At 44.6% G+C, this 26,466-nt stretch overlaps 1 protein-coding gene across 2 annotated transcripts in view; it reads left to right on the forward strand.

Annotated features, from left to right (window-relative positions):
* The first annotated feature begins 325 nt into the window (after window positions 1–325).
* LOC119170766 (venom metalloproteinase BumaMPs1-like) overlaps window positions 326–26,466 on the forward strand; it is a 186,003-nt gene continuing 159,862 nt past the window's right edge. For both annotated transcript variants that reach the window (XM_075886733.1, XM_075886735.1), the window contains exon 1: window positions 326–430. In XM_075886733.1, coding sequence (XP_075742848.1) covers window positions 340–430 — 91 coding nt within the window. In that variant the 5' untranslated portion in view covers window positions 326–339. The remainder of the gene's footprint in view (window positions 431–26,466) is intronic.

A 26,466-nucleotide genomic window follows, 5' to 3' on the forward strand; every position in this document is an offset into this window, starting at 1 on the left:
AGTGATGGTGAATTTTTGTTTAGTTGTGAGGTGACATTCGCTGCACTGAACGTCCTGACCGATGCTTTTTTTCTAGAAATTTATATGCCATATTTTGACATAGATAACGCCATATATATATATATATATATATATATATATATATATACATATATATATATATATATATATATATATATATATATATATATATATATATATATGGCACGTTTTTTGTCATGTAATTTATGTCTCGGCGTATAGCCACTTTGGAATAAGAATACCAGATTACCTATTGAATATTGAAGTGCATAAATACTGAAAGGACACTTGATGGCTTCTATAAATGCATGTATTATTATGAATCACCAGGCACTGCTTATTCTCACCATGCGGCTGAACGCAGTGAAATGGTGTGTCCTTGTCCTCGCGGTTGTCCACGAAAGCAAAGGTAAACCTACTAATAACATTGTTATATGCCACACTTCAGTCCTATAGGATGTTGTTGTACAGCAAACATGGAACTCTACTGAAAGGCGCATGCCTCGAGCCATATACATGCTCAGCGATTGCGAAATATCAGTCGTGAGCGCTACGATAACTGGACTTGTCTGATAAGTGAACTTGGCTACTTCAGGGCTCCCCTTTCGAAGACCTCCGTTCATTTTACTTGGATATTGTCTTTGATGAATACGTAATATGACTCGCTCGTCTTGGTGGTACAGTAAACACAAATCCACCCATGCCTTACTCTTCTGTGCTCCTTATTTAGGAAGGCCCACATTTCAGACAAATTACACAGGTAACATTTAGAAGAGCAAAATTCTCCAGTCCTACTGATTAGTCCCCTCTAATGTTATGAAAAATTGAATCTCACAGATTTTGGGAAAATGTACCTGTGCCAGGGAAAATAGTAGAGACAACTGTAAACTGTTTACTAGTGAGCGGAAGTACTGAATAAACAAAAGAAAACCTCATCTTTGTGGAAAGTGCAGCACAGACACAGCGAAACGTGCAAGAAAGGCCTTTGAGAACCCTTCTAAACACTCTTTCGGTAACCTCTTCAAGCACTTGCAGAGTACCCACTATGCCATAAATCATCATTATTTTTATGTAGTATGAAGGCATTCATTTGTTTGTCCTACAAAACCAGTGGATCATACCCACTTTTGGGGATTGGCTATTTGTGTTTTTGTTTATTTTCTTGAGACTATGAGTTTATTGAGATTATGAAATCATACAGTACTTTTGTGTGAGCAAAACAACTAAGGGTAAAAATGAATTCGTAGTAAAATATAAATATTGTATGGAAAAATACAGAAAAGGAGAGGAAAGGGGGGGAAATAGAAACATCGATTTGAGAGATTTTAAGATAAGAGGTTTTGAGATGACCACAAAGTTGCGTTTGCTTCACCTAAGCATTCAAAATCCATGTTAAAACACCGTTTGATGGCACACAATGATAAAAATGTGTTTGTAAATTAGTATGAAATTCATTTGAATGCACGAGTAAAATCTCAAAGGGCACTGAAAGCATCCCCGTGGCAATGTCTCATAACTGTGACACCAAAGTTAAGTACGGTTACCGCCATCAGTCTAACGCCTATTGTCAGCAAGAAAATAGCTAGAAGCCTTCTTACAAGTATAGAGTATCAGCGTCAAGACAGAATATATTGTTATATTGTTTCTAATTTTCCTCAAAGTACACAGAAGGGTGATATCACTTGACCAGCTCTGTGTAAAAATAAGCTAAGAGGGGGGACACGGCATTGAAATCTATTAATTAAAACCTCGAGCTTTCTGTACTGACTTCACTGGGGCCACCATAGAAACTTAAGCTGGTATATACTGTCCATGTATATATTGTTTCTATCATTTCAGTGCAGATGGATAATTTTCTACATCTTATTGTGGCGATATATTAAGCTTACGGCAGTTCGGGTAATGTTGAGCCATCACGCGCAGCTCAAGCTATGAAATCAGCCAGTACATTTATTTATTATCCGCAGTGCCCTGGAACCCACAGTAACCTCAGGTTTCTCAACTTTGGTGGCACGAACGATCGGAATGTCCCTAAGAGTTCGAAAGTTCTCAGAAGCTGTCAGAGCTGCGCAAAGTGAAAGAAAATCTCTCATTATGACTGCGGTATTTTCATTTGGCGAACGTTTTCGAAGTGCTAAAATAAGCACCCTGAGCTCAGCTTCGAAAATCGAAGTTACATCAGGCAGTCGCACTGAGAAGGAGCAGTCAAGTAAATCAAAAGGCAATGCCTACATCTGACTTTTGATTGTTCAATGAAGCATAAGTGGCTATTATATTTTTTGTTTTTTATTTCACCAGGCAATTTAATATTATGTTATTTAAAGATTTCAGAGACTGCAACTTCACTTTTTGGAGCAAATATTATCATACTAGTCTATAAGGTTACATTTCGAGTCATTAGTCGCAATTACATTTCTATTGTTTACATTTATACTCTGTAGTTTTTTGCACAAACATCATCTGGCATGTATGAAACCATGGCAAATGAGCAAGAAAGAGGGCGTCTGGGCCTGAGATAAAAGTATATTGCGATATTCGTGCCCGTAAGATATAAAGCTTTTATTATGTTTGTACTGTCAAAATTCGAAATCAACCAAGTAGTGTACGCAGGCGTGCTTTCGATACAGTACATTGATAGCCACAAACCTGGGGAGTCCCAGACACATTCACAGTGTTTCTCGTTCCAAGACAGCCAGGGGCTTTGTTTTTTAAGCAGGGCCACTCGAGAATAGTATGCATCTGAATTCCGGCATTGGGCGCATACACATCTTGTATAACAATACGAAGGAGTGCCCGTACTTCTATTCACGGTTACACAGCTTGTGCTATAAGCCTGAGGCCTGTTGTGCCTTGGCAGTTATATACTCTATGTTTGGGCTCCAGATAAGCTTTTCTTTAGAAATAATTCCCAAATATTTTATAGAGTCTACGTGCTGAACGGGATTCCGGGAATAGTATTAGAGTTAAAATCGAGTTTGCAAGCCGAAACACCAAGAGCGCACTTTGGCTGGCATTTAGGGACATAATAATGTATTTTTTGATTTAAGTTGTAGTGAGTGTATATCACAGTGAGCAGCGAAGAACACAATGTCGTAGGCATAAATGTGGGCAATAACTTTCTGTTCTTTTGAAATTGTGCTCAATAAGACATTGCATATTACTGAAGATAAGACTGCTCCTCGGCGAACTCCGCATGTTTGTTTGAATTTACGTTAGGGACATCCAGCCTCAACGAAGTAGAATTCCGTTGATTTCAAAAACTGTTCTACCCACTCAATTTTTTTTTGAATCAAGGGAATTCTACTTCGTTCTACCCACTCAGGGGGGAAGGAAGAAGACGATGAAGCTCTTGCTACTTGTCTAAGTACCGGGTCCCAAACAAACAAACAAACAAACAATTGTCTAAGTAGCTGTGTCTGTATTTATTGTTATTTTTGTTTATATTACGACTCAACACTGCTCAAGACGTCGGACGACTCGAAAAGGTACCTGCCATACCGGCGACCGACGGGGACTGCGCAGCCCGGCACGTCGCAGGTTGCTAGAAGAACCGAAACAAGCATCAGTGAGAGCGCCGCTATGACCTTCCAAGGTGTGACTACAGGTCATAAGCACCAGCTGGTTTGCGCAAGCATGCCTGACTGCAAGCGACAACACAGCGCTGAATCGGAGGACAAATCAACTGTCATCGGGTACCACAACGTGGCGAACCTCACAGATCTAGACATGAACGAGGATGGTTTCCGGCTTGTGCAACATCGCAAAGACAGGACGGTGGGCATTCCTGTGTTAATTGCTTTAACATCCGAAAGAGATAACTTGAGGCAAGTGAACCCTATTGACCTATACTCTGAAATTGAAACGATTCTTGGTGAAGCCCCAGTTAAGAGCCATTTCACTGCACCGGGAGCCCTGCTCTTGGATATAGAGACGGAACACCAAGCTAATATGCTTCCAGAGACCAATACTATTTGCGGCCTAGCCATATCTGCCCTTGTACCACACAGCTACATGAAAAATACATGTATTATAAAAGGAGTTCCAAGTTGGTACTCGGACGAAGATCTGTTATGCTACGTGAGACCTCAGGGAGTATACAACGCAAGAATAATTATACGACGGGTCCAAACCTCATCCTCCGAATGGGAATCAAGGCACACTGACTCTGTGGTTTTCACATTCGCTCCCAATTCGGAACGCACAGAGAAGATCAACCTTGGCTTCTTCAGACACTGGCTTGTAGACTACGTGGAGACGCCAACACGCTGCTATAAATGTCAGCGTTTTGGACATGTTGCTAAGCACTGTCATTGGGAACAGATGTGTAAGCGCTGTGGTGGGCCTCATGAGTTTAAGACGGGTACAAGTAAAGAAAAACTTGTGTGTGCAAACTGAGGCGGCGACCACCCAGCTAGCTACGACCGATGTCTAGCACGAACACCTGCGTAGCGAAGAAATAAGACATTTGTCCTCAGCCTGAAGACTGTGAACGAACCATCGCTCACAAAGAAGACGTCTGGCGCACCAGAACATGGTGGTTTGGACAGTGAGTACGCAGGACATTTTCCGCGCCTAAATCCTACAAAAGCTGGTACTGAGTCAACGCAAGTACTCAACGCTGGTGAGAAATGTATCACGAAGGAGTCCGCCAAGCGCACCTATATTGATGCACTGAGCCCATCTCAAGCACCACCTGGAAGCACACACGCTAAGATGCCTTCGAGTTCAACGAAGGACATGTTGGACGCAGTCCTGGCTCTAGAGTCAGTGTTACTTTGCTCTGCTTTCACATACACACAGTAGAGTAATGGCAATGTCTCGCCCACTTCGTCTATTCCGTCCTTCAAAAGTGCCCTTAATAATGCAATGGAACTGCGCCTGTCTTTTAAAACGTCTGTGTAAACTCAACTTTTTCCTGCACGACATTGAAATACCAATTCTAGTCCTCTCAGAAGCCGGTCTCCCGAATGCAATGACGCTCCCAGGGTACACCCGACACGGCAACCCGAGCATAACTTCATTTGCAAATGGCAGTGCAACGATATACATAAGGCGAGAAATACCTCACTTCGCTTTACCAGTGCAATACCTCTGTTCCAACTCACTGGAAGTCGCTGATTTACAAGTGTGCCGGGGAAACCAAAAACTGAGTGAGGTATCGGCGTACACAAGCCCACGAAAGAAGGTCTCAATGGAGGCTTTCCTAAAGGACTTTTGCACTCAATGTCCCACTCCTCGAATAACCTGTGGTGATTTTAAACGCGCACCATCTACTCTGGGGAGATAAGAGTGTAGATTTTTGAGGCAAGGAATTGCTAGCAGCTGCGGATGATGCCAACTTATGTGTGGCAAACGATGGAAAACCTATATTTTTCAGGCCCTCAGAATAATGGAGTGCAATAGACCTTCTACTTCACTCCACGGACCTTCTGGTGTCGTCGACCATGGCTCCAGACAGGATGGGCAGCGACCATTTTACCATCTTCACCGGTATACTGGGATTTCGAAGTGCTGGTCGACAATTCTGCAATATAACACGCTTGGACACCTACAGAGAAGCGTTGGACAAACCCACTGGTGAGCTGTTCGCAGATATGTTGCAAAGCAAGCGAGCGGCAACTTCGCTGCTGAAACTGCATGGCCATTTTTTTGCTCCTGACGTGAAATTGAAGAACCCCTGCGCAGCACGTAGAAAAGCGGAGCGGAAACTAATGAGAACAAAAGGAAATCTGTCTGCGAAAACCGAATATAACAGGATAAACGCTGCGATCCGTTGCCATGCAAAAAAATTAAGCCGAATTCAAAGGGCCGCTTTCTGCGAGGGTTCATCAACGTTTATTCCCTTGACAAGGATATGGGCAGAAATAAATAGACTTTCTGGGAAGAACCGATCCCACAGGCCATTCTAAGCACTCGCTTTGAAACAAGGGAACGATTTGCAAACCCTTGCAGAGGATTTCGCAGACGTGTACACATCTAGTAGATCAGCAGGAGTGGCGATTCCTCTGTCAACCCTGTTTTTTCACACGACGAATACGCCATCCACCTTTCGAGAGCTGGATATGGCACTTAGCAAATTAAGAAGACGCTGACAAATCTGCCATATGAGCGAAAAAGCGCCCTATCGGACACATTTATTCATGTCTGGAGCATGAGAGAGATCCCAGTTGTTTGGAAGACAGTATGAGTGGTGCCAGTCCTAAAGTTCGGAAAGAATCCTGTGAGCCTCGCATTATATTCACCAGTATCTCCTACATCACGCATATCTAAGTTGATGCAAAGATTAGTATGTACGAGATTAACTTGGTACCTTGAACAAGGAAGACGATGGCCATCGTGTATGACCGGATTTCGCCCACGACTGAGTGCCCAGGACTGTGTTTTGGACCTATTAAGCCACATCGAGCACCACCACGTCAGAGGACTCTCGACACTTGCCGTATTCATGGACGTTGCCAAGACATATGATTGTGTGCTTTAGGCAGGCATCGTGAACGGACTCCAAGCCATGGGTGTGTCGGGAAATGCTCTTCGGTTTGTACATGAATTTCTCAGAGACCACTGTGTCCGTGTTAAGCTGGGAAATGTAACGAGCGAACAAAGACGCGTTTTCCTCGGCGTCCCACAAGGAAGTGTTCTATCTCCCTTGCTTTTTAACGCTTCCATAGCCAGCCTTCCTGACACTGTGCACTTAGCTCTGAAAGAAGTTAAAATATTCATCTACGTCGATGATATCTGCATTTGGATTTCAGGGTACCAGCACAAACGTTTGGCCCGGATAGCACAGAGCGCTATTTCAATCAATGAGCGTCTCTTGTTGACTATTGGCCTATCTTTACCAGCGGAAAAATCGGCCTTCATGCTCTTACCGGGAGCGAGACGGACGTCAACACGTCTGTCGCTGAATATTCGAGGCCACTCAATTCGTTTTGCAACAAGTGTCCGTTTCTTGGGCATTACCATCGACAACAAGCGGTTATGACGACGAGAGGTTGATGGTATAGGCATGTATCAGTGCAAAGGATGAATGCTCTTTGTCTCATGGCAGGGCTACGTTGGGGCAACAATCCTATGTCCTTGCTTAAATTGAATGCCTTATAGCAAGCTGCATTCTTTATCAGCTGCCCCTGATATCACCATCACCGAGCCAGTTTGAACGCCCAGAGGCAGTGCACAGAAAGGGTCTTCGCTTGGCGATGGGAGTTCCTCTGGAGGCTTCAAACACGAAGGTAACCAATGAAGCCGAGTCTCTTCCTCTCCGCCTTTTGGCGTCTCAGGCCTTATTGATGCAGCCGTCCAGACTGGGCGAGTCCTTCGCAGGCATGGCGCTTCTCCGGCGGCTAAGAGCAAAACTGGCTCACATTTCAACGCGGCACTGAACACATTTCGATGTTTAGGCTTGAAACTGCCTAAACGGCGCCCTATGGACCCGCCATGGTCTTTTGTGGATGTTGCAATTTCAGCGTACCCAAGCTACCAGCGAAGCGCACCATTCCAGCCGCGGAAGAAAACTTTCTTGTGCTGGACCACTTGAGCACCATGTACCACAGCCACCTACAAGTGTACACTGACGGATAATTGTGCACACAAACGGATAGCTGCGCAGTGGCTTTCTGCATACCCTGCCTTGGCGTGTCATGGTCGGGCCGCCTGCATCGCGTGGTTTCGTTCACAACGGTAGAAAGCGCTGCAATCACGGCGACTTTGCGAAAATTGAGATCTTTTTCTGCACGAGATGTTGTAATGCTGATGAACTCCAAACCGGCGCTACAAAGACTGCATCGTAGCCTACCTCAAGAAATGTTCACCAGGCAATCTCTGGCACTAACTAAACACCTAATCGGCAAGAGTGTTAATATAAAGTTTCAGTGGATGTCATCCCACGTTGGCATTGAAGGCAATAGAAAGGCTGATGCCCTTGCATGCGAAGCACGGACTTCTGTTCCAGCAGTAAGAATTCCCAAGACTTACCAGAACAACAAAGATGTGATACGCAATCATTTCAAGGTGGTCTACAAGTTTCCACACCAAGCATGTGTAATTCAAAGACTTTCTCGTGAACAAGCAACGCTGTTGTGCCGCATAAGAACCAGCTCCGCATACACCCCGGCCTGGTCATTCAAGACTGGGAGATACGCTTCCCCGTTCCGTGCCTTCTGCAGTGACATCAGGGATATTGAACATTTCATTTTGCTTTGCCCACAGTTTGATGTGCAAAGAGTAGTGGTGATCCGCATCTTGCAAAAAGACTGTCATTGGCACCGAACAGCTAATGACGTCATTTTTCCTGAAGGACCAGCGGAAACTAGGAGGAACGTGCAACAAATTTTGTTTGTCTTTCTGCAAGACACTGGGCTGTCTGACACGTGGTGACAATTCCCGAATTCGCGATTTGCTCAGGCAGACAATTGCCGGCCAAGCAGGCCAGGCTAACCGCGCCTGCTGCAACACCACCACCACCACCACCTTCTCCCCACTGAATAAAATTATGCGGAAAACTCAAATTCCTTAGCATAATAAAAAAAATGAAGTGCTCCATATTGTCATAAGCTTTGGCTATATGAAGCGTTACTAACACATCGTTTTGTTTTCTGTTTCGAGCAAGCTGAAATGAGCTTTATAAATCCGCACGGGCACCCCAAATAGAGTAATCTCTACAGAATTCAATTTGGTTCAGTTTTTAATACAAAGTTGTCTGCCATACAAGTACTTACTCAGCCATGTAGGACCCTTTTTATTAGTTTGAGCTGCCAATTGTTGAAATGGGCCTGATAATAAGGACTGTGAATCCTAATTGTTGCTTTTTAGTGTAGAAATGACCTGCATCTTCATGTGGTACACATGAGACTTTAAGTATTAGTTTATAACATTGATTACGTCACTCGGTGATAAATTGAACGATAAAGTGAATAGATTTTATTCGTGGTAACTGTGTTTCTATTTGGGACTGGAGCCGCTGAGTGTAAATATGTATTCACGTTAGATACTTTAGCGTGTGTGCCCTCGTCCAAGTCAGTCAGTGTCGTCGACTTGTGGCCGTTGTTTGGAACAACTGAGGCAAATCTGCTTTCCAGACATTCACCGATTTAATCTTAAGTTGGGGTCACTTCTTGTGCGGACACAATTTCATAGGCTGCATTTACGAGTGATGGCAAGATTTTCCGAGCTTTCATATATCAGAACTGTGCTTTCACATGTTTAGGCGTCGAAAGGTATTCCTAATGCCTTCTGTCATATTCTTGTTTAGCTTGGGCTAACGTTCACCTACATTCCACTGCAGTTAATTTAAAATGTGCCTGATTTTCGGGGGACTGATCATGTAAGAGGCTTCCAAACGCCCTGACTTCGTCGGTGCTCTCGAGTACATGCATGCTTCCACGAATGGCTATATGCCCTTTGTAGATTTAATAGTGAATTCCTCTCTTCTGAAGGCTCTTTTGCTTTGCTCATTGATTTCGTACCATCGCTCTCTTCCAAGTGAGCAGCTGACGCTGACTTCAGATCATTCAAAAATTTATTGTAGTTTACAAACACTCGTACGTCAGAACAAGATGGAATTGTCGAAAAAGAAATAACGAAACATATTGGTAAGTGGTGACTGTTGGTGCCGCAGGCCAGCGCTTTACAAGAAACAGTAATAGCCGAACTGACGGAACTGAAATCTAAAAAAAGACCTGGAGCGCTTACGAATGAACGTAGGAGTTCTGACGTTGAGGCACATCAGGCCATTACCTATTGCCCACTCTCATAACCGCTTTCCCACATCTGTTCAGAAACCCTAATTCGTGGGACGAGAGTTGAAGCCTCCAACTAAAACTTTGTCCTTGCAACATGGCCTTGTAGCTTTATTTACAATTTGTGTGTCTTGAACTCCGCCCGGAAATTATATAACTAAATTAATGTAATGCAGTTTTGTATTGCAATGTCTACTGCCAAGCTTTTGCATACTGACATAAATTTTTATGAATATCGGACTTTCATACTGAATTCATTATTATAAAGAAAGATAATCCCTGACTTCTCCATGAACAGCCTAATCGAACTAACTGGAAGGCATTTAACTCAAACAAATTGTGACAAATAGACATGTCTCTCGTAATGCTATATTATCAAGAGCGAATTTAAAAATAAATTATACCAAATCTGCAATTACTAAATAAATTGATGGGCAAATGCAATAGATTATCCTAACCGACACTATGTTTTCGAAAGAGCTGCTTTCGCTACTGCTTTTTGCAGAGAGCTTTCTTCAAAAAAACCTCTTTGAAAAGCCCTTCTTTTCCGTCAGATACTTTTTGTTCTCTGACTGTTTTGGTGAGATACTTTTCTTTGACAGGGGGGGGGGGGGGATCTCCATCGCTTGAGTGATCTGGCTTTGAATTCATATAATCTGAATTTCGTGTCCGCATTTTTATTGTCACTTTGGCTCTGGATACCGACTGCAGAGGGTCCTGCAGACGCCGAATGCAATGACGCGTTTCTGGATTTACTGTCAATTACTGGTCGTGAAATTTCGACAAGTTGGGAAACCAAGCCTGACTCTCATTGTGTACGAAATATGCGAGTCATCTAGGTGGCCAGAACTTGTGGTTAGCTTGAATTTTCTGTGACCTACGAAAATTGAGGAAAATCTACTTATCCATTACAGAGTTATGACGAACTGCCACACTAGCATACTCCTGAGTTATGGCCTGTTTTTTTTTCTATACTTCTCGTCTGGAACAGCGCCTACGCCCTATAACTGCGAGGATTTGTATTTCTCAAGCCTTAGCGAAGAAATCAGGACCATCTGCACAGTGTGGTTTGTTGGAAAGAGTATTTCTGTTCATTACCTTGGTACTCACTCGAGTTGTTTTGGTCACCACACACCCGGCATCTGAATGCTGACCTGCATTCTTATGTAGTGTGACCATATCGCCAGCACTTCACACACTGGACTGGACGTGGTGATAGCAGCTCCACTCTGTATAATAATGGCCACGCCTTGATTTCGTTTAGAAAACTCGCTTTAGCAAAGGTTACAATTAGAGGCGCAGTCGGGATCTTCTTTTCTACGATACGTGCACATCTATAAACAGACATCGCACCAGCCTCAGCAAATATCACTGATACCTCAGATGGGGTCATGTTAACATCGGCACCACGAGCAATAACTTTCCCACATACCAGATGCAAGGGAACAATAGTGCTCAACTGACTGGTTGCGACCATCGAGCACTTTAGAAGGTGTTGGACCCAGAGCTGGTCAGATGAAAAGCACAGAATACCACCTCTGCTGAACTGGCGTACCAGTGTGATGCTGTGGCAGTGAGACGTAGCAACCCTATGCTCCACCAAGACTACTTGAAAATTCGTCATTCGAATGAAGCCATAATTTTTTGGGACAAGTGCCTCAGGAGCTGCGGGGATGCCGTTGTGCATAAACTGATCGACTGGTATCTCCGGCGGCGGAAGAGAAGCAGACCATAGGGAAGCCCCTGGTTCAGGTGAAGAAAACGGCATCTGTGTGGTAATAATAGCTGCAGTGCGAGCACGAAGGTGCTAAAAGAAACGTGAAACGAAAGGCGAGGCAGGGAAAGCAAAGAGGACAACACGAGGCAAGGAAAGGACACTTTGCTTTCCTTGCCTCGCCTTTTGTTGCACGTTTCTTCTAGCACCTTCGTGCTCGCGCTGCAGCCCTTATTACCATGAATCCCAACCAACTAGCCCAAATAGCCGTTCTTCTTCAAGGAATCTGTGTGCTCTTTCTGGCACTAACTGTCCTTACTAATGTATAAGAACACTGAACGAACACAGAAAAAGACACGGAAAGCTCCGCAACTACACGTTCTTGGTCCAAAACCTTAGAGCAAGCCCGCCCTCAGCATTGACGGCATAGGAAGGCCTTCTTCTGTCTTCTGCGTGCAGCCGCGTTACAGCAGCTAAAAACTTCTTCCTTCTAAGCCTCGACTGCCCCTAGCACGTGGCAATATCATAAAGCGTTGTTACCGTATTCCTTCACGCTGACTTCATAAGCAGTTCTTTTAGCATTTTTATGGATAGCAACAACAGAACCAGGATTGACGTTGTATCAACATGACAAGTGTGCAAGAACATTTTCAGTGACCGTTTCAAAAACCACACCTGCAAGAAGGAAGAGCGGCATCTCTAGAGCCTAGTGTAAAATCTCTTATGGCTACCATTACAATCATACTTGCGAAGTATCCAAAACTTCATAAATCATAATTTCTATCAAGTTGAAAATCACCTGCTACACACATACATTCGTCATTCTGTAAAAAACAGAAGTACCTGCTACACATCTGCAAGTCCTTATATGCACTATGTTGATGTGATCGCTGATGACTGTGAACGATTATAGTTGCACCCTTCTTATAAGTTGCCCCGCTGCGCTAGTCTAGGGTTAACGTACTCATCTGCTGACCTACAAGTCACGGGATCGTGTCCCGGCTGCGGCGGTTGCAGTTTTGATGGAGGCGAAAATGCTGTAGGCTCGTGTACTAGATTTTGGTGGACGTTAAAGATGGTGCAAATTTCCGGAGCCATCCACAACGACATTTCTCATAATTATAACCCCGCATAACAATCAATCACATCAAATAATCAGTTCTAATGGGTTACAAAATTCGTCAATTCGCATGGTCTCACGCCCCCTTGTTAAGAAATCAGCACTGTGTACTCCTGTTTGTAATTTTACTATTCTGCAAACCTATATGCTCAAGTTAACGCGCTTCCTTGCTGACATGAAGCCAAAATGGCGTGTTCTAGGGAGTTTTTTAGGCAGAAGCACGGCTATGCGCTAGAATAGTAGGCCACCACGAAGGGACTCCGCTTTCGACCCTGTTTTCATCGTGGATTATTTAACGCGATAGCGTTGAAGAGCTCCTTTCGCAGGAAATTGGACATTGACGTTGGTTTCTTCGTGTTTATCTGATTTGTCATCGAGGTTTGTGAGCGAGAAATCATCATGTTCGTGAACAATATAATAATAAAATAGCAAAATAAGTAAATATTGAAAATTGACGGGTGCGAGGGGGGATCGTCCGCTTGCCTGACAAGCAGGTGTTTCACCCCACAGCTACAGATATGCGCCTGCTTTAAAGTGAAGGGAATATCACTTTATCTATCTATTTATTTATTTACTTATTTATTCAATACTGCAGACCTCATATAGGTTCAAGGAGGGTTAGGGCACAAACAAAGTAAAAATAAACATAGTTATTACGATACGCACTTTTTCTGCTTGGAAATGCAGTAAAAATACCTTTCATGCTTTACAGCCATACAAGTCAGGTATATACACGGCAGGCTTAACATTACAACACGTAGTACTGCTGTACCTAATATTACAGGGTACCAGAAGGAAGCAGTGCAAACCCGATGCAGTGGTTTCGGAGGTCATGGAATCGAATCAAGGCTATGGCGGCTGTTTTTTCCATGAAGGCAAAAATGCTGTGGGCCCGTGTGCTCAGATTTGGGTGCAGGGTAAAGAGCTCAAGGTGGTCGGACTTCCGGAGGCCTCCACTACAGTGTCTCTCATCATCATATAGTAGTTTTGGGACGTTAAGCCCCACATATCAATAAATCATCAGAATGAGCAAGGTGGCCACACCGAATCTCGGCTGATTCTCCCCGGGTGATGTTCAGTTTGTACTGAACATGTCATGAGCACCTGAATTTGTAGCCCTTGCATGGTAGCAGGCAAAGGCTTGTATTGCTGAGCCTTTGTCAGTGTATCTACACCTGTTATGCGCCATGCAGCATGAGTGAATGTGCAGCTGTGCTAAAATTTCGCCCAGGCATTTTTTGCTTCAGGACTCTACCGACCTACAAAAAACTACCTACAATCAGAACCTGAACAAGTCCGCCTAGCTGCTGAATAAATTTTGTGCGGTCTGAAAGCAGCGCTTTGGGCTGCACTATATAAAAACATGATTGCGTGATCAAATACGCAGTGATTGCATTGTTCTTCCTGGGTATAGCTGTTGAGATGGAACAGAGATACGCGAGGTGGTGGTGCAGCTATTATTGTTAAAAGTTGCATACCAGCTGCAATGATTGAATGCCATGTTTGTGAAACTGTGTGGTGTAAGATTACTTTCAACGGTATAGTGTACACTATTGGCTCAGTATATAGACCACCTGCATCTACGCCTCGGCTTCTAGATTCGCTAATTGATTTTTTGAGTGACCACGTTAACGGGAACACGAGGCATGATAATGACCGCAGATTTCAACTTGCCGCACATTGGCTGCCAAAATATTATGCCCGGTGAAATTGAAACAATTAGTTCAGAAAAACTGTTGGAAATTAATTTCTGCCATTGCCGGAAAAATATTGTGCGGAAGCCAACTAGGGTTACAGGTTCATGGAAGTCAATAATAGACCTCGTTTTCTTCTCGCAAAATATACCAAACTGCGTTCTAGACACTTTCGATGATTTATCCGACCACAAACTGTGGACCTTGGTCATAAAGACTAGTGCATGCCGTTTAGAAAGACCATTCCTTCCGGTAAAAGTAGGAGACATCGAAAAGGCCGATGACACTTCCATATTACATTTTTCAGAACAGCAACTTAATGACTTCGAGTGAGCATCTGGCTTCGAATGCGTAGAGCAATTGTGGCTGATATTTACAAGCAATGTCGTGACTTGCGTTGATCGCTATGTTCCTCCTCACATTAAGGAAACGCGTAAACAAAATCCTTGGATTACACACGCAACATTATACATAAGAAGTGGCAAATGAAAAAACTCAGAAAAAGCAAAGATAGAGCCGCTGAAGTGGCAGCAATAAACATCGAGTTGACGGAAGCCCTGGGGAATTCAAAAAAGAAGTTTTTGGTGAAACGCTTGTTAACTTCTTCAAAGTTTTCCAGGTGAATTTTGGCATCACTTCAGTGACAGAAGGGAAAGAGTTGAGCTGATTGATCACAAGGAGCGTTTTCTGACAAAAGTTGAAAACTTAACCGATACTTTTTTTTCAGTCGGTTTTCACAATAGACCATCAAGATAAGATTGAAGCATCCGTCAGCACCGATGAAACCACCGCAAGCGAGCCATTAATTATTATACGTGAAGATGATTTTTAGTTACTGCTCGAGATAGACGTGAAGACAAGAAGTGGTCCGGATAATCTGTCAGTGTTTGCGTCAGAGTCCGTGTCAGAGTTTGTGTCAGAGTCCTGCGAGCTTGAGTCTTTAGAATATCCTAAACGCAAACAACGTCTCCAATTTCTTTTTACGATTATAAGCGGGAAAAATAAACACGGTTTTATATCTTGAGCCACCTGAAAGGCAATTTCGTCGTCTTTATAGTAGCAGAGCTATTCAACCCTATTCACATGCACGAATGCTTTCCGCCACTCGTTTTTCCAGACTCAGTAGAAATGTGGAATAGCTTACATGATTGGACTGTGGAACAAACGACGTCAGTCAACTTTAAAGGCGCGTTAGACAGCTTTATTTGCAGCGGTAATTCTAACTTCTGTTGCCATCATTTGTTTCTCAATTTTTAATTGACGTAGTCACTTATGTTTGTTTCTTATTTTCGTAACAATGATTATTCATCTGGTATCCCTGTGTGATTTCAAATACCGCTTTGTTGTGTGAGTACTATGTACTATGTGACACTCTCCCCATAATGATGCCAACCACGGGTTGACATTGTCAAACAAATAAATGATAATAAAATAAATACTACATAGGTGGCTACTAGCGAACTACAATACGTATAGAAGTATGAAAACCGCAATAGAAGCATTCGCTTGTTCTGTTGGCAGTCTACGATATTCGTTCCAATGATCATTATGATCATTATGAGCCCAAATGTGATCGATGGTTTAAAAAAAACCCAAGTATAAGTAAACTTATCACCATATTTATAAGAGTGAGAACTCAGCTTTAATGTGCCAGTCTTGCGGAGGATCAGAATGCTTTCCAAAAGGCCCATCTTGTTTTAATCGCATGCTTTCGCGCTTGCTGTACGTCACCTAAACAAGTTACACGTGCTTATATTACCCTGAGGCTGAGTCAGGGAGCCGAGACGAAGGAATGCGCTTACCTGCAAGTCTTGAACTCTTCGCGTACAGAGTTATCTGAAGCATAATATAGTGCGTGGCTGTATATATAGCCAATCTGTTATTTAGCCTAAGCTACATGTTGTTACGAGGTCATGACGTGGCTGAAGGAAACAGACGGGGTGTTCAGTTGGAACTCTTTATTGGGCCCAACTTGTAGCCACGTCAAACAAATGTCAGATCACAGCAAGGCACTGGCACTGGTAGGGACGAACAGAGCATCGGCCGTTGGCCAACTGACACGCGGCAAAGCATGTCGGTAGTTATACAGGTACCCTCAAATATGCAAGCCTTAGCACTGGTCTTCGCGCCACCTCTTGATTAATCTCGACTGTTTGCGTCTTGTGACCGATCTTACCAGAACGATCAAGAATAATTGTGAACCCTTTACAAAACGAGGCACAGTTCGCACTGGGCATTCCAGACAGGCTTTTTGGGCAAAAACCGAAGGAAGCATATGTGTATATAAGAAACGCGCCTGGCAATATAACCAGTTCTCATTTTCTATCGAAAGCCTATATTGTGCCGCTTTCCTCATCTCTTTTCAGCATGAGGTCATTGTAAGCCGAAAACTGGTCGTTTAGTAAGTGTCAAAAGGGTAGACAGCATGGTGGCACTTTGTTTCACATAGGTCTACAGGTCGCAACCGTTGCTACTGAAGCTAAGACAACCGCTAAGTTCAGTTAACTCACATGAACCCGTCTCATTGACAATACCCTGCTTTGCCTCCTAGAACTGTGTGTTTTTGTGCGCGGTGCATCTCTTGTCTCACTATGCATGACTTCAAATATTATTAGAGACCTCATACTGCTGAAAAAGCAAGACTTTGTGCGTTTGTGATGAAATGCGCTATACTCATCATCGCCAACAGGATTTACTTCTGAGGGGGGTGGTGCAGAACGATAAACTTCTGGAATCGCTGGTCGCTTTCAGTGCGTTTATGTATTTAAGAACCACTGAAAAGTTTATACATTAAATATTTTTAGTGTGGAGGAGTTTCAAATTTACCCCCCCCCCCATATTAATTACATCCTCCAGGTTCGCCACGCTTTTGAACAAGTTTTTCTGAGCAAACGCCGCTTACTCCACAAACAATGTTACTAAATGGGTGGGCTCTGTCACTCTAAAATAACTCAGTGCTATACCAACGAATGAAAAAAAAATTTGACAAAGATATCAGAATGAGGCACGTCCTTCTGCTTTTTTGTGTCTTCTTTTTTTCCGGCAGTAGGTCAGCATTTATTATTTCAAAGTAACGTAATACTTTCACCACCACCGTGTTTGGCTCTGTTACACCAAAAGTGGGGATCTTCACTGTGGCAATCAGGCTGTTTTAGTTCGTCACATATAGCAAACCTTCCAGCAGCAGTTTTGGCTAAATGAACTAATTTGCAGCATCTCTCAAAAGTATTTATCAAGCAAGGATCTACAAAAACATTTACGTATGAGTAGGACCATTTTTTATATTGGCGCAGTGGAACATAAGTGAACTAAACTGCCAATATTTGGAAATTTGAAGTCTTCGAAGCGGAGTGTGCTTTAAAAGCGCATTACCAGCTGTTTTAGACCATGCACTTCTGCCCATGTTGAGAGAACAAAAGTAATTTTGAAAAGTTCTAACTTCAGGTAACGTGTGTAATATCGTCGATTATATAAAGCTTCACTGTGTGGATCACACACTTTTTTTCATAGATTTTATACAAAATTCTTAAAATTTTTCATTGACAACGGCTTTTATGGAGCCAACACTCATTACTTTGGCATGTAATTCTTCAATGGTTTTGACATCATGTGGTAGACGTGATTTATGGGCATGCACAAAGAAAACTGCATTTATTGAAATTGACACATCTCACTGCTGTGGAAAGTGATGACATGCAAAACACGAATGAGGAAATTTGATATGTGCGCTGTGTGCAGGTGTCTTTCTTTTTTACTTCAACTTTTTCCCATAACTCAGTAAAGTTGATATGTGACTTCAATATAAGCACAACGTTATAAGGTGGGTGTTAATTATGTCGTAAATTCCTTCCAGGTCTTGAATATCACTTGCCATTTACCACTGTCGTCTATTCACGTTCAGTGATACCAAATTTGGTATAAGTCGAGCTAGAGAAACAGCCGTGAGCGCGCTATGAGAGCATCATGAAGTCATGTTTTACATGACACGTATAACATGGTTATAATGTCTGGACGTGTTATTTACCTCCTTCGTTCATTCACGCCACGTGATAACATTTTTGGTATATGTGGAGCTAGCGAAAGCGCCACGAGCGTGCTATGAAAGTAACATGTAGTGATGTTTTACGTCGCATGAATGCCATGATTATCATGTTTGGATTCATCATTTACCTTCGCCGTCTATTGATGTCACGTGATAAGAGGGTTGACTAGAATGTCGCTGTGAAGGTCGGACGCGTTGCGATCGGCTGCGGTGATTTCTTCGCTTCTTGGTGGTATATGTGAGGCCGCGTTCACGCGAAATCGGGTCGCAGCGGACTTCTAATATCATCGCGACGCTGTGAACACAAGAATCGCTCCGGTGTGTGTACGATTTGTACATTCATAAGTGACTTTCGTGACGACGACGCCGAGTGTCCAGCTACAGACGCCATCATTTGGCGCGGACGCACCGCTGTCTGCTTAGGTGCCGCGTCTCAAGCAGAAAAGGACTTGTTCTCGCCACATCAAGAGACGGAAGGTGAGTCATCGAATATTCCGGGGGACACTGAAGAGAATAAAAGATTCCGGATGAATTACGGTAACTAGAAGACTATCGGGCGTGAGGAAAGCCAGTCGAGCTGCTGGCACCAGAACGCTGGCGTCTAAGACAAACGCTCAAGAGCGTACATCCGGCCGTCGCCGCTTCAGAGATTTCAAGAAAAACCTTGTAATGAAAGCAAGATGCTACTGCTGCTATGTGAAGAAACTAAGGTCGTCGCGAGGCCGATAGGCGGTCTGTGTATTAGCAAGGCTCGCACGTCTGTCGTGGCAGAGGCCATATGGGTTGTGGCGAGCTCAGTCCGGACGAAAGAAACCCGGACACAATGTGCCCTAATCACCTGCAAGATATTATGGTCGGCAGTGCTTCGAGCCAAGAGAATGGTAAGCGCTACGTTAACTTTGAAGCTATTACGGTGCCTGCGCAGCGCTATGAAGTCAGTGCATATGTGGCTGCTCCGCATGCCACCTACAAGGGAGTCATTCATGGGATATCTCTTAGTGATGGTCCAGGAGCCATCGACCGAAACATTGTCAACGCAAGAAATGCACTGGCCTTCGGAGCAAAAAAAATGGCAGCATATCCACGGAGTGAATGATGGATAGTGGGGCGAAGCATCCGTCCATCCATGCGTGCATCTGTGTGGCCGCCCGTGCGTCCATCCACCCGTCCATGCGTGTGTCTCTTCGTGCGTCCAGACGTTCATCTATGCGTTCGCCCCTGCTTTCTTCCATGCATCCGCTCCTGCGTCCATCCATGCGTCCATCCGTCCGCGCAGCCACCTGTGCGTCCGTCCATGCATCTGTCTGCGTGTCCACTCGTCCACCTATTCAACACACCAAGTACCACCATCTCGCCCCTTTTCATCATGTATTGGATGGATGGATGGATGGATGTGGCTGTACCCTTAAGATCGGGCGGCGGCTAATGCCACCTAGCCGTAATACTTAGTGAACTAACCATTACATTTATCTTTTTTTCCTTTAAATAATGAAGTTGAGGATTCGTACTTCGCAGTGAAGGGTTTAATTTTCACTCGTGCCTTGACTTTAGCCACCAATCAGATAACCTCCTTCTAGTTAAGTCTACCCGCTTAAAGTCTATTTTGCCCTCGCTGTCCCTAAATCCCAGTGCTTTGAAAAACTCTGCGCCATCATCCTCAACTATAGGGTGAAGCCCTTTACAGAACATTATCAAGTGTTCGGCAGTTTCTTCTTCCTCTCCACACGCACTGCATATTGTGTCGACCCCTTCGTATTTGGCCCGATATGTCTTGGTTCGCAGTACTCCCGTCCTGGCCTCAAACAATAGAGAACTACTCCGAGTATTATCATAGATCCTTTCCTTGGCAATTTCCTGCTTAAAAGTTCGATAGATCTCTAGTGCGGACTTCTTAATCATGCCCATTCTCCACATGTCAGTCTCCGTTTCCTTCACTTTTTTCTTAACCGATAGTTCTTTTTGGTTTGGCCACCTGCTGTTTTCTAAGTATTTACCAGTCGACTTCCTGGTTCGCTTCCTCCATTTTGTATCGACATTTTTCATGTACAAGTAGCTGAAAACCTTCCTAGCCCAACGCTCTTCCCCCATTTCTCTCAATCGCTCCTCAAATTTTATCTTGCTGCTAGCTTTCCTGCCCTCAAATGATGTCCATCCCATATCACCTTGTACTCCCTGATTTGGTGTATTCCCGTGAGCTCCTAAAGCAAGCCTACCTATTCCACGTTGCTTAATTTCTAATCTTGCTTGAACTTCTGATCTCATGCACAAGCCCGCATTGCTGAACGTCAGCCCAGGAACCATGACATATTCCTCTCACAACATCATACCTATTGTAATTCCACAGTGCCCTATTTTTCATGACTGCTGCATTCCTGTTACCCAGCGCTGTACCGTGTCCTTCTATCGCTCCTGTCCGGGTGTTTCGCGCTGTTAACCACGATGAATGCTCACCAACTAGCCCAGTTTTCCATCTTGTTCCTGTTACCCTTAGTCGTCACGTATATTTCGTGTTCCCTCAGATACTCGGTCCCATTGCTTATCCATACGCCCAGATATTTGTATTTATCTGTTATCTCTAGCGTGACCTCCTGTTTTCTAAGCTCACTACCTTCGTTGTCATTGAAAATCATGACTGCTGATTTTTCCCTACTGAATCTAAAATCTAACCTATCTCCCTCATTACCGCAGATGTCCATCAATCTCTGCAAATCTTCCTTGTTGTTGGCCATTAGCACTATATCATCTGCGTACAATAATGCTGGTAGTGCCTGATCAATAAGTTTTCCTTGTTTGACTAAAGAGAGGTTGAAGCCCAGTCCACTTCCCTCTAATTTTGCCTCTAATCCTTGTAGGTACATCATGAATAATAAGGGTGACAGGGGGCACCCCTGCCTAAGCCCCCGTTTTACCTCTGCAGGATTGGATACCTGTTTTTCCCACTTTATAACTACCGTGTTACCTTTATAGACACCCTTTAAAAGATTAGTGACTACATGTTCCACGCCTAGTGTGTCCAGTATTCCCCACAATTCCTCTTGAACCACGCTATCGTACGCTCCCTTGATATCCAAAAATGCTAGCCACAGGGGCCCGTGTTCTTTTTCTGCTATTTCGATGCACTGCGTCAGTGAGAACAGATTGTCTTCCAACCTCCTGTGTTTCCGAAACCCATTCTGCAGTTCCCCCAGCACCCCCTCATCCTCTATCCACGCCTGCAGTCTTTCCTTTATAATCTGCATAGCCAGCCTGTAGACCACTGATGTCACTGTTATGCTACGGTAGTTGTTTATGTCAGTTTTGTCCCCCTTTCCTTTATAGATCATGCTCATCCTGCTAAGTTTCCATCCATCGGGAACTTCACCATCGATTATTATTGTACTCACTGCCTCTCTCAAAGCCTGCTTAGACTTCGGACCTAATGTTTTTATCAGCCTAATTGGAATGCCATCTGGGCCTGTTGATGTACTACTAGGAACCCTTTTCTCAGCCCTTTCCCACTCTTGTTGTGAAAATGGAGCCATTGCACCACTTGATTCGTCTTTGTCTATTGTGGTGCATAAATTACTTCTTTGTTGAAATTTTTCTGTCACCCTTGTTCTTATATATTCAATAGCTTCGTCCCCTTCTAGCCTAGCACCTTGGGCTGTAGTTATAAAGTTCTGCTCTAGGCTAGTCTCATCTCTTAGGGAGTTTAGATGGTTCCAAAAATTCGCAGCTGCCTTTCTATCTTTTTTATGTACTTCTGCCAGCCACTGAGCTCCCTTCCTTCTAATCTTTTCATTGATCAGAAGGGATGCATCCCTTCTACAGCTTAGAAAGGTTGCCCATATTCTTTCCACATCATCTGTCGGTTCACCCCGCTGCTTAGCATGTCTGTGTTCCCTAGAGGCTTCCTGACGTTTTGCTGAGGCTCTCTTAACTTCCTCATCCCACCAACTTTTGGGTTTGTGTCTTCTTTTCCGGGGTGACTTGTCACGCGTCTTAGCAAGCTCTATCTCAAAGAGTCTAATTAGATTCGTGTATGTCCACACTGTCTTATTATCCTCCGTGATTACTTTCTCAATTTGTTTAGTGGCTATTTCAATTTGCCTTTCTGGATAAAAATTTTCCTGTAGTTGCTCATCTTGTCTCCTTCCCACTTTCACTGCTCTTCCAAAACTTAGGTTGATACGTTTGTGATCGCTACCCAGACTTGTGGAGCCACCTTCATCTATGTGCATTTCCCTGAGCTTATCATACATCCTATGTGACATCAGTGCATAATCTATCGTCGACTGAAGCCTTTCTACCTCCCATGTTATTTGCCCTTCACACTTCTCGGTACTGTTGCAAATGATCAAATCAAGCCTTTCACACATATCCATGATCATTTTGCCTGTCGGGTCGGTATACCCATCTATATCTTCTATGTGCGCATTCATGTCTCCTAGTATAATTATCTCGCACTCTCTTCCTAACTCCTGAATGTCCTTTGATATACACTCTACCATTGCCTGGTTTTCCTCTCTGGCCTTTGCTCCCGTCCACAAGTACACGAAACCAAGGAGTGTCATTTGACCTGCCACTTTCCCTTTTAGCCATAAATGTTCCTTGCACTCCTGCTTGACCCTTTGCCAGTCTGTACTTTTATGAATGAATGCCCCAATACCACCCCCCTTTCTGCTGCCTTCTGTTCTATTACAATACTCCCACGCGTAGTCCGGATTGTTCGGAGGTTGTTCCATGTCCCTGAGATGTGTTTCTACGAAACCGTATACCATCGGCCTCTCTTCCCTTAGCTGTTCTTCTATCTCTTCCCACTTCAGCCTGTTCCTACCACCCTGCATGTTAATATACCCTATGTCTGAATTGGCTCGGCGCTCGTGGCTACGTCTATTTATGCCCCGGACTCTACGTATCTTAGATATTGGTGCCACTTTGGAATCGTATCTGTCCATACCACCTGTCGAAGAGTCTCCCTGGTTGTTTTCCTCGTTACTAGCTATCCTGCACCCCGAAGGGCTCGCTTGCCCCCCAAAAAAGCTACTGCGCGTCCTGCAAGTCGCCAACCCACCTCATGACCTAGCCGCCCATCGAAGTGAATTCTATCTCGTTGAAAACCCCCCCACCTATGCACCTCTCTGTTTATTTCCACCACCTCAAAGCCTTTCTCTCGACTCATCCGCCATATCTCTTGGTTTGCGTTGACCACCGCTCTTTGCAGGTTGCTATCACGCACCGGTACCTCCGGTATCGTGCATATCACTACCTGCACCTTAGGAGAAGTGGCGCGCATGTCATCGACGCCTTTCGCCAGTGTGGCTGCTAGTCCTGCTGCATCTTCATTTAGGACATCGTTTAAACCGCCTGAAATTATCACGAGGTTGCGTCTATCAGCTTTCGTTTTGAGCTTTGCGCTCGCTTGCTTCATGACTGCTTCCAGCTTGCGTCCTGGGAACGCCCCTACTGCAACCCTCTTGTCACCTCTTACCCTCTCTTTGATGCCTTCTGTGCATCGATTTAAATTTGAGTCCCCGGCGATTATCACATGCTGTGACTTTTCCGCTGGAGCGTTCTGCACCTGGGGGCTACTTGCACCTGTGACGCTGGCTGCTTTGTTCCCTTCCTGCCCCACCACTACCTCGCTGAAGCTGGGCCTTGCGACAGTTGAACCGGCTAAACCCGTTTTTTCCAAGCTTGCTTGCTTTTCCTTCTCCACGGTTCTGGTTGCCGGTTCCCTACTGTTCTCTCGGTAGGTCGCTTCTTTGTTCAGCTTCGCTAGCACTTCCTTGGCGGACTTCAGTCTTTCTCCCATTACCCTCGTTTTTTCTTGCTCTGTCGCCAACGCAGTCTCGAGTTTGGCGATTTTCATCAGCAGTTCACTCTGGGCAACCATCATTTTCTCCATTTTTTCCTCGACCTCACATTGCCTACACTTCGCGTCAGCCTCTTCTCCATCCGCTTCTACGCTTGGGTCCACTTTCAAACCCACTCCACATCCTGAACACTTTACAGTCTTTTTAACCATGCCTTTCTGACACCAATTGTCCCTATACTCGATAATTACTAAACATGAGCCCTGCACTACGAAAAAAAAGAAAGTCTAAGCTCTACTACAAAAATTTGCGTGTTCAATGTACGCGCACCTCCCCAACGGGGTGGCAAAAGAAAAAAAACAACAACAAAAAAATTTCAAACACACACACCCGCACTAACTAATAAATACCTGGTGACTGGCCCCCGAAAAAGCCATACCATAAAATAAGTGCTACGAAGATTTCAACCGCTGCCTTATAATTATAAAGACAAGCTCAAAACATGCAACAACACTTATCTGCGCAGTCGATCCGGAGCGCTCAAAAAACACGTCCATCCACCTTGACAGCCTTGAAGCACCGCCATCTAGTGGACATTGAAGCACCTTGAAGCACCGCCATCTAGCGGACATTCCAAGGACTGAACGAGAGGAGGCACACGCACACTTTCTTACGGCTTGCGCTTCGTGTCTACTTCCCACCTTTAACCACCTCGAGTTCATGGCATATACTAGTTTACTGTATTCAGGGCACTTCGACCCAACGCTCTCTAAACCTTTCTAAAAACCTAGGAGGTTACGCCCAGTGAGTATAACGTAGCAACCCTTTCTTGTCTTCTGTGCGTTGTTGAACAATAAAAAATTCGCAGCGTGCGCGTTAACTGAAAGCCGAATTCTGTCTCTCGTTCCCTCTTAGCAGCAATTGGCATGTACATTGAGCACTATCATTTATTTTTCAACAACGCACAGACGAAATCTGTCACCGGCACCACCTTGGAGGTCATAATGTTACACTTGTTACACACTACTACAACGGCTACGAGAGATGAACTGGTGCCGCTATAAGGAGCTTCGCCCCTAAAAATCCATAATACTGGCGTCATCATAGTGCTGTTCGACGGGTACAAGGTTACCAATTATGTTTCCTAAGGCGGCACCCCCATGAAGTGCAAATTTTACAGGAAGCAAGTTGATGTTTTCTATGCCGGCGGCCGAAAAAGACCCTGCTCTGAGGTCTCCCTGGTGCCCAACGCTTCATGCGGCAAGGCTTGCATACAAGCTGTCCCGCACGAAAAGGGTCGTGTTTGTGAACCAATATGTAGTTTGTGTAACGGTAAACACCTCACCGCATACAAGAAATGCCAGCACTGATATCAGATACCCTATGTCGTCAGGTGCAGATGAAGCCTGAGAGCCCACACCCCTCAGAAAAGGTCTCCATCCATCAATGTCAATGGCATCCTCGATCTCAATGACTGTCATCAGCAGGGCCTGCCCGGACCATCGGCTCCTGGAGGCCGATTCAAATAACGAGAGAGATCAAGAACTAGAGGCAGCTGCAGGAGACGTTCCACGTCCAGGGAGCGCCTCGGGTCGCGCTAGAGATCCGCGGCCCGCTCTATGTCCAAGACACGGTCTCAATTCAGAGGTAGCATCACACCACGTCCCAGCTCCTGTACCCGTTTCGGATCCAGTCTCGGACCTGGCCAGGGAAAGGCTGATGCCCCCAGCACCGGACCAGACCCCTCACACAGGGCAGACTGCGGGCATGCACGGGGACTCCAGATGTCTGGGGCAGTCCATGCCACCGAAGACTAGAGCAGGGGAAAGTCAATCCTAACCTGGGTCGACAGGGCTCATAGTAATGACGGCGAGCAACCCATGCGACGCGATCCGCTTCCAGAGCATGCTAGAGACGCGGAGATATTACGATTGAAAAAGGAAAACGACGAGCTTATGAATACGTCTAATAGGATTTCAAATGAAATGACGGAGTTTAAAAGAATGCTGAGCACGATGCACAGCAATACTGAAGGCGAAACCACCGACACGCCAGTGCCGGCCTTTAGTGGATGTTGGTCCATGGCAACCAAACGCAGAGTGGTAGTGAGCAAGCTTAGGAACACGGATTCCCCGGTCGAGGAGATTACGGAAACGCTGGTTTACAAATACAGAGAACATTAGGATGGTAGCAGGGAGTGAAACTAGCGTCACAGAGAGTGTTAGGCAGATGCATGCTGCACTCAGTGACCCAGTTGAGGAGCTAAGGGCAATGAAGGAGCACATCATTACGCTAGAAAATCACGCCACAGCGCCTAAATCTGCGCCACGGGGTCTGCCACCTGGC

Source organism: Rhipicephalus microplus, chromosome 2, assembly GCF_043290135.1.
Source record: "Rhipicephalus microplus isolate Deutch F79 chromosome 2, USDA_Rmic, whole genome shotgun sequence".
Classification (NCBI taxonomy): domain Eukaryota; kingdom Metazoa; phylum Arthropoda; class Arachnida; order Ixodida; family Ixodidae; genus Rhipicephalus; species Rhipicephalus microplus.